Source organism: Prionailurus viverrinus, chromosome C1, assembly GCF_022837055.1.
Source record: "Prionailurus viverrinus isolate Anna chromosome C1, UM_Priviv_1.0, whole genome shotgun sequence".
Taxonomy (NCBI): Eukaryota; Metazoa; Chordata; class Mammalia; order Carnivora; family Felidae; genus Prionailurus; species Prionailurus viverrinus.
In genome coordinates, this window is record NC_062568.1 from 171,446,409 (window position 1) to 171,461,644 (window position 15,236).

The 15,236-nt window shown below is 56.7% G+C and overlaps 1 protein-coding gene across 12 annotated transcripts in view; it reads left to right on the top strand.

Annotated features, from left to right (window-relative positions):
• LRP8 (LDL receptor related protein 8) overlaps window positions 1-15,236 on the top strand; it is a 76,093-nt gene that overhangs the window by 39,434 nt on the left and 21,423 nt on the right. For 2 of the 12 annotated variants that reach the window (XM_047873852.1, XM_047873856.1), the window contains exons 4-10: window positions 3,778-3,906; window positions 7,039-7,440; window positions 8,375-8,497; window positions 9,296-9,418; window positions 11,434-11,472; window positions 12,941-13,060; window positions 13,149-13,274. In XM_047873852.1, the coding sequence (XP_047729808.1) occupies window positions 3,778-3,906; window positions 7,039-7,440; window positions 8,375-8,497; window positions 9,296-9,418; window positions 11,434-11,472; window positions 12,941-13,060; window positions 13,149-13,274 (1,062 nt within the window). The remainder of the gene's footprint in view (window positions 1-3,777; window positions 3,907-7,038; window positions 7,441-8,374; window positions 8,498-9,295; window positions 9,419-11,433; window positions 11,473-12,940; window positions 13,061-13,148; window positions 13,275-15,236) is intronic. The other 10 variants (XM_047873855.1, XM_047873858.1, XM_047873862.1 and 7 more) reach the window with 8 other exon arrangements.

Below are 15,236 nucleotides of genomic sequence, written 5' to 3' on the forward strand. Positions count from 1 at the left end.
TGTTTCCTCATTTAAACCATCTACCAACTCTAGGGGATTATGTTACCCTATTTTCAGGTCGAACCTTGGTACAGAGAGGTTAAGTGACTTGCTGACCTGCTTCATGTTAATAGATGGTTTTGGACCTAGGTGTGCACGACTCCAAAACACATTCATGCTCCTTGTCCTGCACTGTGCTGCCTGGGGCGGGGTGGGGGGGAACTCTGGCTTCAGTTATCCCGAAAGTGGACAATAGGTGGCCATGTTGCGGTCCCCACCTGAGGAAAGGCCCAGGGAGCCTCCTTCCTCTGGTGATCCCTCTCCAGCCGAGAGGTGCTGGTGGGGACCAATGGGGCCTGCTTTTCTCACGGGCAGTGGTTAAGTGCAGTAAGTTAAGCAGTGTGTCTGGAGGTAAGAGACCTGGCTTCAAAGTCCATCTCTGCCTCTCTCCACAAGACTCTGAGCCAACGACGTACCCTCTCCGGGCTCTGCTCTCCTCATCTGTAAAATGGAGGTGGTAAGAACACTCGCCTCATAAGGGGATATTGTGCGCCAGCCCGGACCAGCCTCCCGGGGCTAGGCAGTGAGGAGGCCTGACCCAGGAGCCTGGAAAGCGAGGTTCGCCTGCTAGCTTCGGGGAAGAGCTGCATTACAACAGAGACGGTGAGGTTCAAGGAGAGAGAGGTGGTTGGAATACCTGATATTCAGTAGCCTAGGCAGGTCCCTCCCCTCGCTGGGTCTCTGACTGCTGTCACTATAGTGGGTGTTCCTCGATGTGACCTCTTGGGTCCTAGCATTCCAGGACGGTGTCTTGGCTCTTTGAGGGTACGAGGGCTGGTGTCAGGCACTGCTGAATCTTCCGGAGCCTATAATTAGAGCTGTCTATTTAAGGACACAGCAAATGTCTTATTAATTATAAAGAAAGGAAGCAGACGGATTGTTTAATCATTGTCCTTGCTGAAAGGTTATGCAATTAACTATATAAATATTCATTAAAAGTTCAAACGGCTGCCTGCTGCACTGGGGTATGCAGAACCAGGCCCCGAGAGGTAGGGAGGACGGTCAAGGGCCATTTCAGTCACCTGGGCTTTTGGGTGTAGAGTTTGGGGCCGGTTCAGTCTACCTCTCCATCCACGGGGGCGTGCAGGCTTTGATGGAAAGGGCAGGCTTCAGTCAGAAGCCTCTCTGCCTCTGCCTCTCACCTGCTGTGCATCTTTGTGCCAGTTCTTTGGTCTCTCTGAGCCCGTTTCCTCATCTGCAGAATGGAGTGCTTACCTGAAGGCCTGCTGCCCTGCTCTACCCCAGGGGTGCTGCTATGAAGATCTTTGTGAATGGCGCCCTTGGAGCTGGCACCTCTATCCTGCAGGGTCTGCTCATCTGGGAGGGTGAGGGTGAAATGAGAAAATGAAGTAGCCTGGCACACCGTGGGTGCTCAGTAAATACGGCTTCCTTCCAGCTCCCCGTGAAGTTCTGTTTCCTGAGGCCTGGCTCAGGGGTAAACGGTCACCTCGTGCCTCTGTCTCATTGCTCTCTCGGGAGCTTGCACGCATACAGAATGCTTCTATCGCTTTTATAGGAGTGAATTTAAAACGGATAACATATCCTATATCTTTTAGACTTGCAGAATGTTAACCCAGTGTTTCTCAAATGGGGTGCGTGGGAATCACCAGGGGTTGAAGAGCGTTACTGAAACGCAGATTCCTGGGCTCTGCCCTCAAAGTCTGGATTCAGCCTAAGTTGAGCCAGGCCCAGGAACCTGCTTTTCCCACAGCCCCACACCCCACCCTACAGTCAGGAATCTGGGAAACACTGGTCGGCTTCAGCTCCCTCTTGTGCGTACTGGGGTCCTACAGTGCAGGGGTGATAGAGGTGCTCTGGAAGCGCCCCACCTCCCAGCTGCCAGACCTCCTTCACCACCCTACACCCTGCCCCAAGGCAGCCTTTGCAGAATGTCTTTTTTTTTTTTTTTTAATGTTTATTTATTTCTGAGAGAGACAGAGACAGAGACAGAGAAGGAGTGGCGGAGGGGCAGAGAGAGAGGGAGACACAGAATCCAAAGCAGGCTCCAGGCTCTGAGCTGTCAGAGCCCGACACGGGAACGCATGGACCGTGAGATCATGACTTGAGCCGAAGTTGGGCGCTTAACTGACTGAGCCAGCCAGGCGCCCCGCAAGGCAGTCTTTGTAGAAGATCTGAGTGTCAGCGCTCTCTAGGGCTCTATGCAACAGTTATTTGGGAAGTGGAATTTCCATAAAATGAATCCTGTGAATCCTATGTTCCCAGCAGGGTGCCTCGTATTTCATGACATCTATTCCTATGGATAACTCTGGGGTCCAAGGTACTCCTGTCCCTTGGTATAGTAGTGTCTGGGGGCCCTTCCTCAAACAGCTGCCCCCTCTCCCATCTTATCTGCCCTTTCTCCATCTCTGTGCCATTTCCTCCCTGCTAGGGAAGCAGAGAAAGGGGGCCTGGTCGGGGATGAGAGAGCGAAGTTGAAGGGGGAGGCAAGAGTGACCTCTGCCTGCAGGTGCAGTGGACTGTGCCAAGTGCCCGGCATCGGACACAGCTGACTTTGAGTCCCCGCTCAGTTCTTACCAGCTGTGTGACTAGCACCCAGGGCTTACCACCATGTCTGATACACAGCAGTACCCAATAGATACTCGCTGAGTGAAGAGACAAGTGCTCCTCTGTTCATTTGGAGGAGAGTGCGTAATCATAAGTGAGCACTGGGCCGAGCGTGCTTCTAAGTGCCTTACAGACATTAACTTGGGAGTCATAACAATCCTATGGGCCAGGGAATAGTATCGTCCCCAATCTATCGGCACTGAGGTGAGGACTGTTGACCAAGGTCACATAGCCAGTGAGTGACTGAATCCATGCCCAGCAAGCCAGGTTCCGGAGCCCATGCACTCGACCTCCGAGCTGGAGGCCTCGACATAATCCTCGCCCTGCTGGGTTTTTGTGAAGATGAAATGAGTGCCTAGCTTGGTGCCTGGCACATCCTAGAGACGACTGAGTTTACACCCTGGAAGGTAGTAGGGAGCCAGCCACGGAGGTCCGAAATGCATCTACCACAGCTGGGTCTGTCACGTGGCTCATCCTGGGACGCTCAGGATGAGCGCCGTCCCCAGCCCTGATCAGGGTTCTCATTCTTTCTTCCAAATTGAGAATCAACCCTGGGGCTTCAGGCCCCTGATTGAGTCAGCCTCTGATTGCGGCTGCAGTAATTATAGCTGTGTGGTCCCGCTGGGCCCTGCCGCACAGCACTGCTCGCAACAGCGGGCTCGGCACCACTGCTGGGGGAGCAGCCAGGAGGGGGTGGGCTGCACCGAGGGAGCTCTTGGGGCTTTGGTGAGCCCTCCAAATCCACAGGTTCAGATCGCCGAGTCACTGATCTGGAAGCCAAACCGAGGCTAAATTGGAGTATATTTCACCCCAGGGCACACAGAGGGGAGATGACAGAGAAGCGTGCAGCTTTGCGTTGCTGGAGCTGAAAGGGGAGGTTTGGAGGGAGGGAGGTGGGGCTGGTGAGGCAGTCAGGGAGGCTTGAGTGCCAGGGGCCAGGGGCCTGCGAAAGGGCGTTAGACAGGGAGTGGTGGGATCGGATGTAGGATTCGGAGGGTCTCAGGGGCAGACAGTGGCTGCTTCTCAGATGAAGAAACCGGGACCTTGGGCCGGAGGGCCCTGATGGATTCCCAGGGGCTCAGGCCAGGTGGCCGGAGTCGGGCAGTAGGACTGGTTGGCGCCATGCCCTGTGTCCCCCTTTCCTAAGCCATGCCCTTGTGTCTGTCTCCACAGCCAAACAGGTGTGTCCCGCAGAGAAGCTGAGCTGTGGACCTGCCAGCCACAAGTGCGTGCCCGCCTCGTGGCGCTGCGACGGGGAGAAGGACTGTGAGAGCGGAGCGGACGAGGCTGGCTGTGCCACCTGTGAGTTGGGTTAGGTCGCGGGGTCTACAAGGGGGTCAGGCAGCACTGGGGAGCAGCAGCCACTTCTGGGAGGGGCCTTCTCTCCGGGGCTCGGTGGGTGGAGAGCAAAGGGTAACGATCAGGACACTAGTAATGGCCAGGCGCTCTGGAGAGACATTTCCTGCTTTCATCCTCACAACCACCTCACGAGCAGCCATGATCATTCCCATTTTACGGGTGAGGAAACTGAGGCTCAGACAAGTGAGGAAAAAGCACCCGAGGCTGAGTGATGGAACTGAGATTCAAATCCAGCTCTCGATAGCCAAGCCCAGGAGTACTTCTACCATATCTGACATCTGCTCATCCATTCCATCCGTCTCCACCAACCTCCGAGCGAGGGCAGGGGGCCAGAGCCGGGACGTGGCAAGTAATGGTGGCCGCCTGGGCCAGGGCACTGGTGGTGCCGGGGGGAGGGGCAGACTCCTGAAGTGTGAAGGACGTCTGATGCTGAAATCTCAGACTGGTGAGCTTGAATGTCACAGGGCAGGGAAGACATCCCCAGCAGCCTCGGCAGGGACAGATGGAAGTGGTCATTGGGGTAGTTCCACATCACTGAGCTTCAAACACAGGATTATCTCCTTCCCAGGGAGCAGGCCAGCAGGTCCTGGGCCAGTGGGGCTATGCTTGTTCCCATTCGATGGACACCTCCTGTGTGCCAGGCCTGGAGCCAGGCTCTGAAAGGATGATGAGGTGAATCCTACACGCTCCTCCCTCCGGGAGCTCATGATTAATAGGGGAGACAGACTGGCTGTCGATAACGAGGCTGCAAGGCTGGGCTGAGATAGGGGTGGTTTGCAGTATTATGGGGGCTTTTGCCAGGCACTTACCCACCACTGCCTCCTACCCCACTTCCTCCACCAGCCTCTATATTTACATCCTCTCCATCCTCCCTAGCCCAGAGGAAATGCCAGCTCTCTGGAGCCTTTTGAGTCACAGCATTCTAGATTCCAAGTCTGGAGTTCTGAGGTGTCTGAAGCAGGAAGCATCTGGGTATGGGGGGGAGATCCTGGCTGGGGCCAGCAGTTTCAAAGCCCTGGTGATGGCATTGGCCTGTTTCTTCAGCTGTGATGATTTTGCGGAGCTTCGCTGGCCAATGAAAATCCACTTCCCTCTTTACCCACCCATAATCAGATGTTTCCCCAGCTCTAAGGGCCATCAGCCCCTATTGCACAGGGTGGGAGTATCTCTAACTAGGGCACATCTTGGGAGGGAGATGGGGAGGTGAGGGGAGGGGTTAGAAGGTCTCACTGAGTGTCTCTGCTATAGCTCCCAACCACCTGGGCAGAGGAAGAATTCTTCTCTCCTCCCTCAGAGCTGCTTCCATTTGTGAGTGCTGGGAGTGGGGTCTCTGGATGCAGATCTGAGAATATGGCTCTCGATATTGCCGTCAGCTTTGAACCTCAGAGAGAACTCAGTATAAAGAAGCACATCTTCCCAGAACGCTAAACTTAGTGAGTCCTTCCCCCCAGACATGTGCAAGCTGGGTCTGGCAGGAAAGAAGGGAGCTAATCTAGGCATCTGAGTAATCTTGAGGGGCAGACACCACAAGGTAATGTGTGCTTTTCCCACCAGTGCCCCAACATCCCAAAAGCCCAGAAGGGGGGAAAAAAGCAACTGTCAGAAACTTGATAGAGCCGTCAGCAACACATGAGGAGCTGCCTACATTGTGAAACTGAAGACATCATTCTATTTTATGTCCAGTAACAATGAAAAATGACGTTTTTCTATCAGAAAAATTAAAACAGACTCTTGGCGCCCCCATGTGGAGAGATCTGGTGCTGCTGCCACCGCCACATTACCCAAGGCCATAGCCACTGCATTCATGTCCCACCTGGGTACCCACGCTTTTTCATGGCCTCTGTGTAAGGAATGAAGTAGGCAAAGGTGAAGAGGTCGCTGCTCGGAAAACAGCTTACACTCCAGGAAAAGAGGAGAAAACCAGAAAGCTGAGAGGGGTCAGAGTAGGAGAGAAGAGCCCCAAACCTGAGTTCTGGTTCTGTGCGACCCTGGGCAAGTTGCTCCTCTCTGGGCCTCAGTTTCCCCATCGGTAAACAAGTGGTTGGGCTGGTGGTCTCCAAGGCCCTCCCAGGTTCTGAACCGAGCAGTTCACCAGAGAGAGGAAGCCCAGGGCCCCAGGCAGGGCCAGTGACCTATGCCCTTAACTACTGCACATCCCTTAGTTACCCCTCACACCTGGGCTGGTCCAGCATCCATCCGCTCCACACCGTGCACTGCCCGGAGCTCTGTGCCAGGCCCTCAGGACGAAGCTGGGTCAGTCTCAGAACCTGTCCATGCGGTTGTCACAAGGGAGACAGAGAAGGTCATCAGGCCCAGACACTTGAGCATGCTGTGAAGGGCACCCGAAAGGAAAGCAGAGGTGGAGGGAGGCTTCCCAAGTAGGAGAGCCAAAGTGTGTTGTGAAAGAGGTGGAATTGGGGCCCCTGAACGATGAGAACTCCTCATTGTGAAATTGAGACGGTGGTGGGCAAGAGGTGAGCACCCAGCAGATGGAACAGCTTGGGCAAAGACCTGGAGGTGAGCAGGTGGGCAGATAGTCTAGTATGGCTGAAGCCACGGTGTGTGCAGGAGTGAGGTGTTGGGGTAGAGCAGTGGTTCCGTGCCAGTGACCTTGGATGCCAGGCCAGGGGACTTAACTGGGATAGTGCGGGCCAGGGAGGGGGGTGGGGGGGAAGGGGCCTGGAGCTGTGCTGTTAGGAGACAGCTCCAGACCTCGTTACCTGGGAAAGGTCAGTGTCACGTTAGGTATTTCCTAGGAATATCACAAGGCCCTTCAAGACAGGCAGTGCCCTGCCTCGGAAGCGCTCCTAGCCCCACCGCCGTGCTGGAGGCGGGACGGGAATTCTCGCTCCCAGTGAGGCTACGGAGGCTCAAGGGAGGGCAACCGTGGGCAAGCGTGTTGCCCAAGACCCCCCTGCATGGCCCCGGATTGGAAGCCCCCTGTGCAGTCCCTGACGGCACATCCACCGTCGGGCCCCGCAGAGCGCATGCGGCCAGTGGGCGAGGGTCAGGGCCCCTGCAGCGGGGCCGGAGGGGCCGGGGCGCCGGGCCGACCCGGCTCTCTGTCCCGCGCAGTGTGCGCCCCGCACGAGTTCCAGTGCAGCAACCGCTCTTGCCTGGCCGCCGTGTTCGTGTGTGACGGCGACGACGACTGCGGCGACGGCAGCGACGAGCGCGGCTGCGCCGACCCGGCCTGCGGGCCCCGCGAGTTCCGCTGCGGGGGCGGTGGCGGCGGCGGCGGCGGTGGCGGCGCCTGCATCCCCGAGCGCTGGGTCTGCGACCGTCAGTTCGACTGCGAGGACCGCTCGGACGAGGCGGCCGAGCTGTGCGGCCGTGCGGGCCCCGGGGCCACCGCCGCGCCCGCCTCCTGCGCCGCGGCCGCCCAGTTCGCCTGCCGCAGCGGCGAGTGCGTGCACCTGGGCTGGCGCTGCGACGGCGACCGCGACTGCAAGGACAAGTCGGACGAGGCCGACTGCCGTAAGCCCCCGCTCCCCGTCCTGCGCGGCCCCTGAGCGGCCCTGCCGCCCCCTTCCGGCCGGCCAGAGGTGCGGGCTTCCGGGGCGCCTGCCCCGCCCGCCCGGGTTACCTGGGTTACGGTGGGGCGTGGGCTTGGGGAAGGTGGAGTCTTGTTTGAGGTCCCCAAGGCTCTAAAGCTGCGCGGCTCAGGTCTAACCCCACAGGTCAAGGGTCTTCTCTGGTCTTGCCCTCCCTGTCATGCCTCCCACCCCTGCCCTTCCCTGCCCGCTGGCTCCAATGCCCGAGACCTCGAAACACTCAGGAGCTCCCCCAACCCTCCTTACCTGCTGGGCTTGCTTATCCTTCAAGGCCTCAATCCTCCCAGCTGGGCTGGGTCTCTCCCCCTGGGCTACCCTGAACCACCCTATCCTACAGCGTGGCCGACTCTGTGATGTTCTCTGTGCATTCCTCAGCCCCCCCCACCACCACTCCCCCCCACCCCCGGCACCCTTGAGCTCCTAGAGGATGGAGAGCCTCTCAGTAGCCTCTGGGTTCCCCACATAGTGCCCCGCATGCAGTGGGCACTCAGGAAGGGTTTGCTGAAGGGATGAAGTCATTAACCAATGAACTCCAACACTCAAAAAAAGGCCACGTGTTGGCTGTAGGTGGGTGGCCCTGGGGAGAGGCAGTGGATGGGAAAACAGGAGACCTGAGTTTTAGACTGGCTCTGCCAGCCAGAGTGCTGTGTGATCCTGGGTGAGGCCTTCCCCCTCTCTGAGCTTCAGTCTCCCCATCTGTATACTGGAAGTGCCTTGGCCAGGTGTCCTGTCAGGACTCCCAAGCTCAGCCACCGGTTCTGTTCTTGCCAGGGGTGGATGGGTGCTGGGGCTGGGGGAGGAGAGCTTTTCCAACACCATGTTGGCCCTGACGCTCCTTCCTTGCCCTCTCCTGGCAGCACTGGGGACCTGCCGTGGGGATGAGTTCCAGTGTGGGGATGGGACTTGTGTCCCTACAATCAAGCGCTGCAACCAGGAACAGGACTGTCTGGATGGGAGTGACGAAGCTGGCTGCTTGCAGGGTGCGTGGAGTTGGGGGCAAAGGGGAACATCCTCCTCGAAGAAGAGGCCTGAGCATTCCCAGGCTCCAGAGAGAGCAGAGTTTGGAGAGATCTCCCCTCGGTCCCTGAGCTGTGTCTTCCCTCGGAGCATCCCTTGCCCCCTAAATTACCCAGATTTACTCCCTGGAGGCCTACTGGCCCCAGAACCAGATTTTGGCAGATTTTGGACTTGGCAAAACGCTGAAAGAGGCCTAGGGGGATGTGAAAAGACACTGCAGGAAGTCCAGCCCCCACCATTTGTCCACACCCGAGCCTCCAAGTGGCTTCCTTCCCAGAGTGAGAAGAAGCTCAGTCCCCTGCTGGGAGCCTCCTTAATTCTCAGATGACTCTCTGGGACCCTGACCCTGGGTCATCTGGGGAAATGGATAAAGGGTTGGGCAGTGAGGCAGCCTCCCCGATGCAGGGTCTCTAGGGCACAGGTCTCCTTCAGATGGTCAGTCTAGCCCCCAGGATCTCCACAGGGCTCCCATTTTTCCCTCTCAGGGCCCCAGTACTGCCAGATCAGGTGCAGACACCGCCACCTTCTGGCCCTGCCCAGCTAGATGATGCTTGGGCGTCCTGATTATCCCTGGGGTCCTGTACTTCTATGAACAGAGCTCCCACCAGCCCTGTATTTAACTGTCTGTCCTGGGCCCTGTAGAGACCAGGAGGACTGGGGCTGGAGCTCTGCTCACCTCCCAGGGACCTGGCCCAGCCCAGCCCAGCCCTCCCTGCCCAAGGTCTCACAGGTCCTGTCCACTCTCTTGTCCGGCCCGACAGAGTCAACATGTGAGGGTCCCCGCAGATTTCAGTGTAAGAGTGGCGAGTGCGTGGACGGCGGGAAAGTGTGTGATGCTCAAAGGGACTGCCGGGACTGGTCGGATGAGCCTCTGAAAGAGTGTGGTACAGTACCTGTCTACTTCTGGATGCTGGACTAACCCCCCACCCCCACCCCCTCCTGGCATCCCGGTGGAGGCCCGTGCCTGCCATACTGCACACGTTCTGTTCTCACCCTCTCTCTGGACTCGTGGGCTGTCCTGTGGCCTCAGACGGGGCTCTTTGCCTTTGGGGCCTCGTTCTGCATCTCTACAAATCGAACTGCCTATTCTTTCCAATCCGGATGCTCAATTACGCTTCCTCTCACAAACTCGGACTCTCCTCCTCACTCCTTCCGCGTTCAGACCTCTGAGTATGTGCTCACTCTGAAACTTTCTTCCTCAGTAATTCTGCCCTCCTGACTTAGCCAGGGCCCTGGCCTCTGAGGCCTCCTAGCCAGCCCCCTGCAGAGGGAGAGGTAGGGGACAGCAGGCAGGTGGCCAACTGAAGTGGATCCCAGGGCCACCTGGCTCAGGCCAGGCCTGGGGTGAGGATAAGGCAGACCAATCAGCAGAAGGTGGCACCAACCTGACCCCGAGGAGGAGCTCAGACAATCTGGGAGACAAGACTTAACAGGCTGGGCATAAGTGAGGGGCAGAATGAGGCAACGGTCCTAATAACTACAGCTGTCAGGGTGTGTTCCAGGCTAAAAAGAACAGGAGGGTCTGGGCTGTAGGTGAAGTGAACATCCCACTGAACATGCTGGAAACCCAGTGTGGGCTCCAGGAGGGTTTATTGCCAAGGTCAGGGGTTTGAACAGAGAGTTCCTGGGGGGACAGAGCCTAGATCGGACCCTCCCTTCCTGGCAGACTCATTTCTACCCAGCATCTCCCATCCTGGGCACTCAGGGGGGTTTCATTCTCTAGAACTCCCCAGGAGTGGCATATTTCCACCCCTTTTTGAGATTTAAAACTTGATTTTGAATGGAAGAGTGGTTGGGTGAAGGTCACTCAGGCTCCACCTAAGCTTGCAGGACAGATTCTCCTCTCGGGCCCTCCTGCCCCCACCCCTCCGCCAAGGGCCCTGCCAGGTAAAGTTCCAGAAAAAGAAGCCTAGGGAAAAGAGGATAGAGAAGTGGGAGCAACGGAGCCTAACCCCCCACCCCGCCCAGATTGGGAGTTCACCAGGGACACTAACCTACTAAATCTCTTCTTTCTGGTCTTTTGCATGACATACCTGAGAGAAGTGTGTACGCATGTATTTGTGTCTCTGTGCTGGTGAGAGGCCAGTATCTGTGTCCGTGGCTCCTCCTCTGAGTGAGGCAAGGGAACCGCATCTCGTGTCTCTGCGTGTCCCCGCATCTGTGTGAATGTGTCTGTGGAGTCCATGGGCCTGTCGGTGCCTTTGCACGTGAGCTGGTGCGTGTGAGCATGCAGGTAGGCGCACGTGCTGGGGAAGGTGACACTGCCCCTTCCTTCCCTGCTGGGCCTCAGATGCCACTCAGGCCTCTGGACCACCACCCCTCCTCCCCTGCAGGCCCCCAGCAGAATCAATCGCCTCCAGGCTAGATAGAATTGGGAAGGCCCAGACATGCCCTTCAGCCTCCACCTCGGCTCTGGCTTTTCCAGAGCAGGGGCCAGAGTCCGGACCCACGACCCGTTCTCTTGCCCCCAGGCACCTCGGCCCTGGAGGACTCTGTGCTTTCCTCTTTCATAGAAGCCTGAGCCACTTTGAGCTTTCCCTTTTCTGGGCCATCCGACAACATGCCAGTCTGGCAAGTGCTCTGTAAATACAGCTGTTGAGTTGCTGCTACCTGGAGCTTCCTAGAGAGGGAGAGGGGGGCAGCAAGTGGGGGCATGGATGAGGCAGTGGGTGAGTGGTGAGCAGATGGATGGACAGCACTGGGGGGATAATACGGTATGGGAGAGGGCAGGGAAGGTTTGGAGTGACAGAAGATTCCCGGGGGTGGATCCCCACACAGACCACCCCAAAGCTGCCATGGTACCGCCCACCCCACTGGGCTGGGCCTTCCCAGGGCTGGGCCTGGCTGAGTCACCCCAAGATCCTCCAGTCATGGGGTTGCTGTCATCTTGTTCTTTCAGTTCCACCAACGTCCCCGGGAAACAGGAGGAGGCCCAGGGGTAAAGGGGTCCCTATTCCCTAAGCATGGCTCAGGCTGGAGCAGGGGCACCCACAGCTGTGCATGGCCTGGGGTGGGCAGCTCAGACCAGCCATGTGCATGGCCATGGCGGGCTCAGCTCTGCTTGGCTTGGCTGGAGCGGCAGTGCACGAGCCTGGTGGGTAGAAGGGTGGCATGGCACCTTCCCTTGGCTTGCAGAATTCACCTTCTGGGATTCCAAAGCTCAGAAGATGCTATGAGAACATGGTGAGCCTTGGTCCTGGCCTCCTTGACGTCCCCTAGGATTCTGCCAGAGGGGATGAGGGGGTGGAGGACGAGGAGACCAGGTAACCTCCTGGCATCCCTTCACCCTTTGTAGCAGTTGGTATTCCTGGGACCAGGCCTGTGGCTAAGTGTAGGAAGAGGGACGGGTGCTGAGAGGAGAGCAGGTGGAAATAATCTATTGTATTTCATGGTGGGAGAGAACTGACCAAGCAGCAGCTCTATGTAGAAAAAGCCTGGGGTCTTAGATAACCACAAGCTCAGTAGGGGCAGCCTTTGTTGTTCAGACTCCCTCTGGACGGCAGACTACAGGGCCCTGTCCAGGGAGGGACATGGACAGAGGGAATGTGTCCAGAGGAAGGCGCTTGAATGGCAGGGCACCAGAAATTAGCACTTAAAATTTTTTTTTAATCTTTATTGAGAGAGAGACACACACACAAAGTGAGAGTGGGGAGGAACAGAGAGACAGGGAGACACAGAATCCAAAGCAGGCTCCAGGCTCTGAGCTGTCAGCACAGAGCCCAACATGGGGCTTGAACTCACAAACCGTGAGTTCATGACCTGAGCTTAAGTCAGACACTTAACCGACTGAGCCACCAGGCACCCCCACAAATTAGCACTTTAAAGGAGATTCTGAAGGAGCCGTCAGACTCTGGCCAATCCCACCCAGTAAAGCTGGAGTGGAAGCAGAAGCTTCAGGAAGGCCAGTCCAGTGAGGAGGAGCTTTATAATGGCCTGTTCCAGGTGGAACCAGCTACCTGGGAGGAAAGTGGGCTCCATGAGGCTGGAGATATTTAAGCAAGGGCATTTCAGAAGGGGTTCTTGGGGTATCTTGAGAGTTGGATGTGGTCCATGTACGATGAGGTCACAAGGAAGAAGAAACGTGTTTGTGAAAGGAAAGAACTCAGGCAGCCAAACTGCCTCTGGTAGACAGAGCTCTGGTCTGGGAGGCAAAGGACCTGCGTTCTGCTTCCACTTTGTCCCTGTCTTTGTGTCTGGCCTTGACCAAGGACCTGCCCCCTCTCTGAGCCTCCTCTTCCCTAGTCACCCGGTTCATGAGACTGAGGCTCAGTGAGGTTGGAGAGCATCCTGGTTCTGTGGGAGTCCCGCTGCCCTGAGTCTCTGCTTCAGCTCTAGGCCCTACCCCTCTCCTGCCCCCGCCCTAGCCTGGGCTCCTGGACCCTCAGGAGCCTGTGTCCCTTCCCCAGGGCTGAACGAGTGTCTGCACAACAATGGCGGCTGCTCCCACATCTGCACTGACCTTAAGATTGGCTTTGAATGCACGTGCCCAGCAGGCTACCAGCTCCTGGACCAGAAGACCTGTGGCGGTGAGACCCTCCTGTCACCCACCCCCCTCCCCCTCACCGAGCGGAGGCAGATCCTCCTGCCAGTTCTGACCTGGGCTCCTCCCCACAGACATCGACGAGTGTAAGGATCCAGACGCCTGCAGCCAGATCTGTGTCAATTACAAAGGCTACTTTAAGTGCGAGTGCCACCCGGGTTACGAGATGGACACGCTGACCAAGAACTGCAAGGCCGTCGGTATGGGCACCCTAAGGTGGGGGACAAGGGGGCAGCTCTGCGAGGATACAGAAAGCAGCGTGCTTGCACATATGTGAGGAGCAGATGGGTACACATGTGCATATACACACACAGAAAGCAGGTGACACACAGTGCTCAGACTGTAAGTATACGTCATCCACACAACGCATTCCACACTAACACCCACACAGACCCCGCACAGAGCCACCCAGTGTAGCCCACAGAGACTGCACATGCACCACTCACGACGTATAGACCCAAGCTGGACCATGCAGACTACACACACAACACGGGTAGTCCACACAAAGAGCATGACCTGGGCAGAGCCACCCGTGGGTCAGCTCAGCCAGCTGAATCCATCCTATTCCATTCTTTATAGTGAACACCTAACATTCTTGTAGGCATCGGGGATTTGGCAGGAAGCAAAACAGACACAGATCCCTGTCTGCCCTCATGGGACTTACATCCTAGTGAGTGAGACAGACAAGAAATCTGATAAGTAAATACAGTGCATGACAGATGGGGCTACCAGTGAAAGAGAAATATGAAGTGGGGAAGGGGGGAGGGAGGCCCAGGAGGGCAGTGGGTTACAGTTTCAGGTGTAGTGGTCAGGGACGCCCTCTGCTTCATGAGGAGGTGACATTTGAGTCAAGACCTGGAGCAGGTGAAGGAAGGAGCCATGCATGTATCTGCAGGAACTGCATTTCAGGCCGAAGGAACAGAAAGTGCAAAGGCCCTAATTCAGGAGCACGCCTGGTGTGTTCAGATAACAGCATGGAAGCCAGTGCAGGTAGAGCAGAGAGCATAGGGGATAAATTTGGAGAGGTGACTCGGGGCACATCACAAAGGCCTTCTAGACCGTTGTAAGGGCTGACTCTTGATTTCAGTCCAAGTCTGGGGGAAGCTTTTGAGGGGTTTGAGTCGAGGAGGGACACGGTGTGCCTTACACTTTCACAGGCTTCCTCTGGCTGCTGTGCTAGGAGGACACTGTAGGGGGCAAGGGAAGAAGCAGGGAAACCATGTAAGTGGGTTTTGCCATAGCCCAGAAGAGAGGTGAGCGTGGCTTGGACCAGGATGTTGCAGTGCAAATAACGAGAAGCAGACAGACTGGACATACTTTGAAGGTCCGGGTTTCTTTGGAACGACAGGACTTACCAATCGAATGTGGGACGTGAGAGAAAAAAAGAGTCAAAGATGACGCTGAGGTTTTTGGCCAAACAACTGGGAAAACAGGACTGCTATTTACAGAGCTGGGAAAGACGGTGAGAGAAGCAGGTTTGGGGGAATATTAGACGGATTTCAGCATGTTAAGGGTAAGAAAACTGCTTAGACATCTAAGCAGAGGTTGTGAGGAGACAGTTGGACACAGGAGTCTGGAGTTCAGATGCACTAATACGATGCACGGTGTAGAGACTGTAACAGCACAGCAGCCACGGTAATGGACCTGTAGCCAGCAAACCCAAAAACATACCACCCCAACTGCACAGTATGCAACACGCACATCACATCACACGTAACGTGCGGCCTGTTCTCACCCCACGTGGGATGCACGTAACCCACACCCTGAAATGTGTACGTGCAGTGGCAATGCCACCCAACTGCCGCGTAATCACGGACCCCCGCAAATAAACATCTCAAGTGCAGTCACACAAAACTCAGATCATCAGCACACTCGATTCCTGTCATGGACGCAGCTCTCAGTAAAAATCGCCTCAAGATACCCCGTAAGCCCGCTCCTGCCTTCCGCAGCATAGTGCCCCTGCTCTCGTTTTGGGATGAGGAAAATCGCACAGTCAATGGCAGGGCCTTGAGGTTGGCTTTCCTTGTTTCTCCTTCCTGTACCTGGAGTCCTGTTTTTCTGCGCTCTCTTTCAGTACCGCACCCTCCCTCTCACTCCCACCCTGCTCCATCCACACATGGGTCACAGGCCCAGGCCCCACGTGGCTCCGTGCCAGTCCTGCC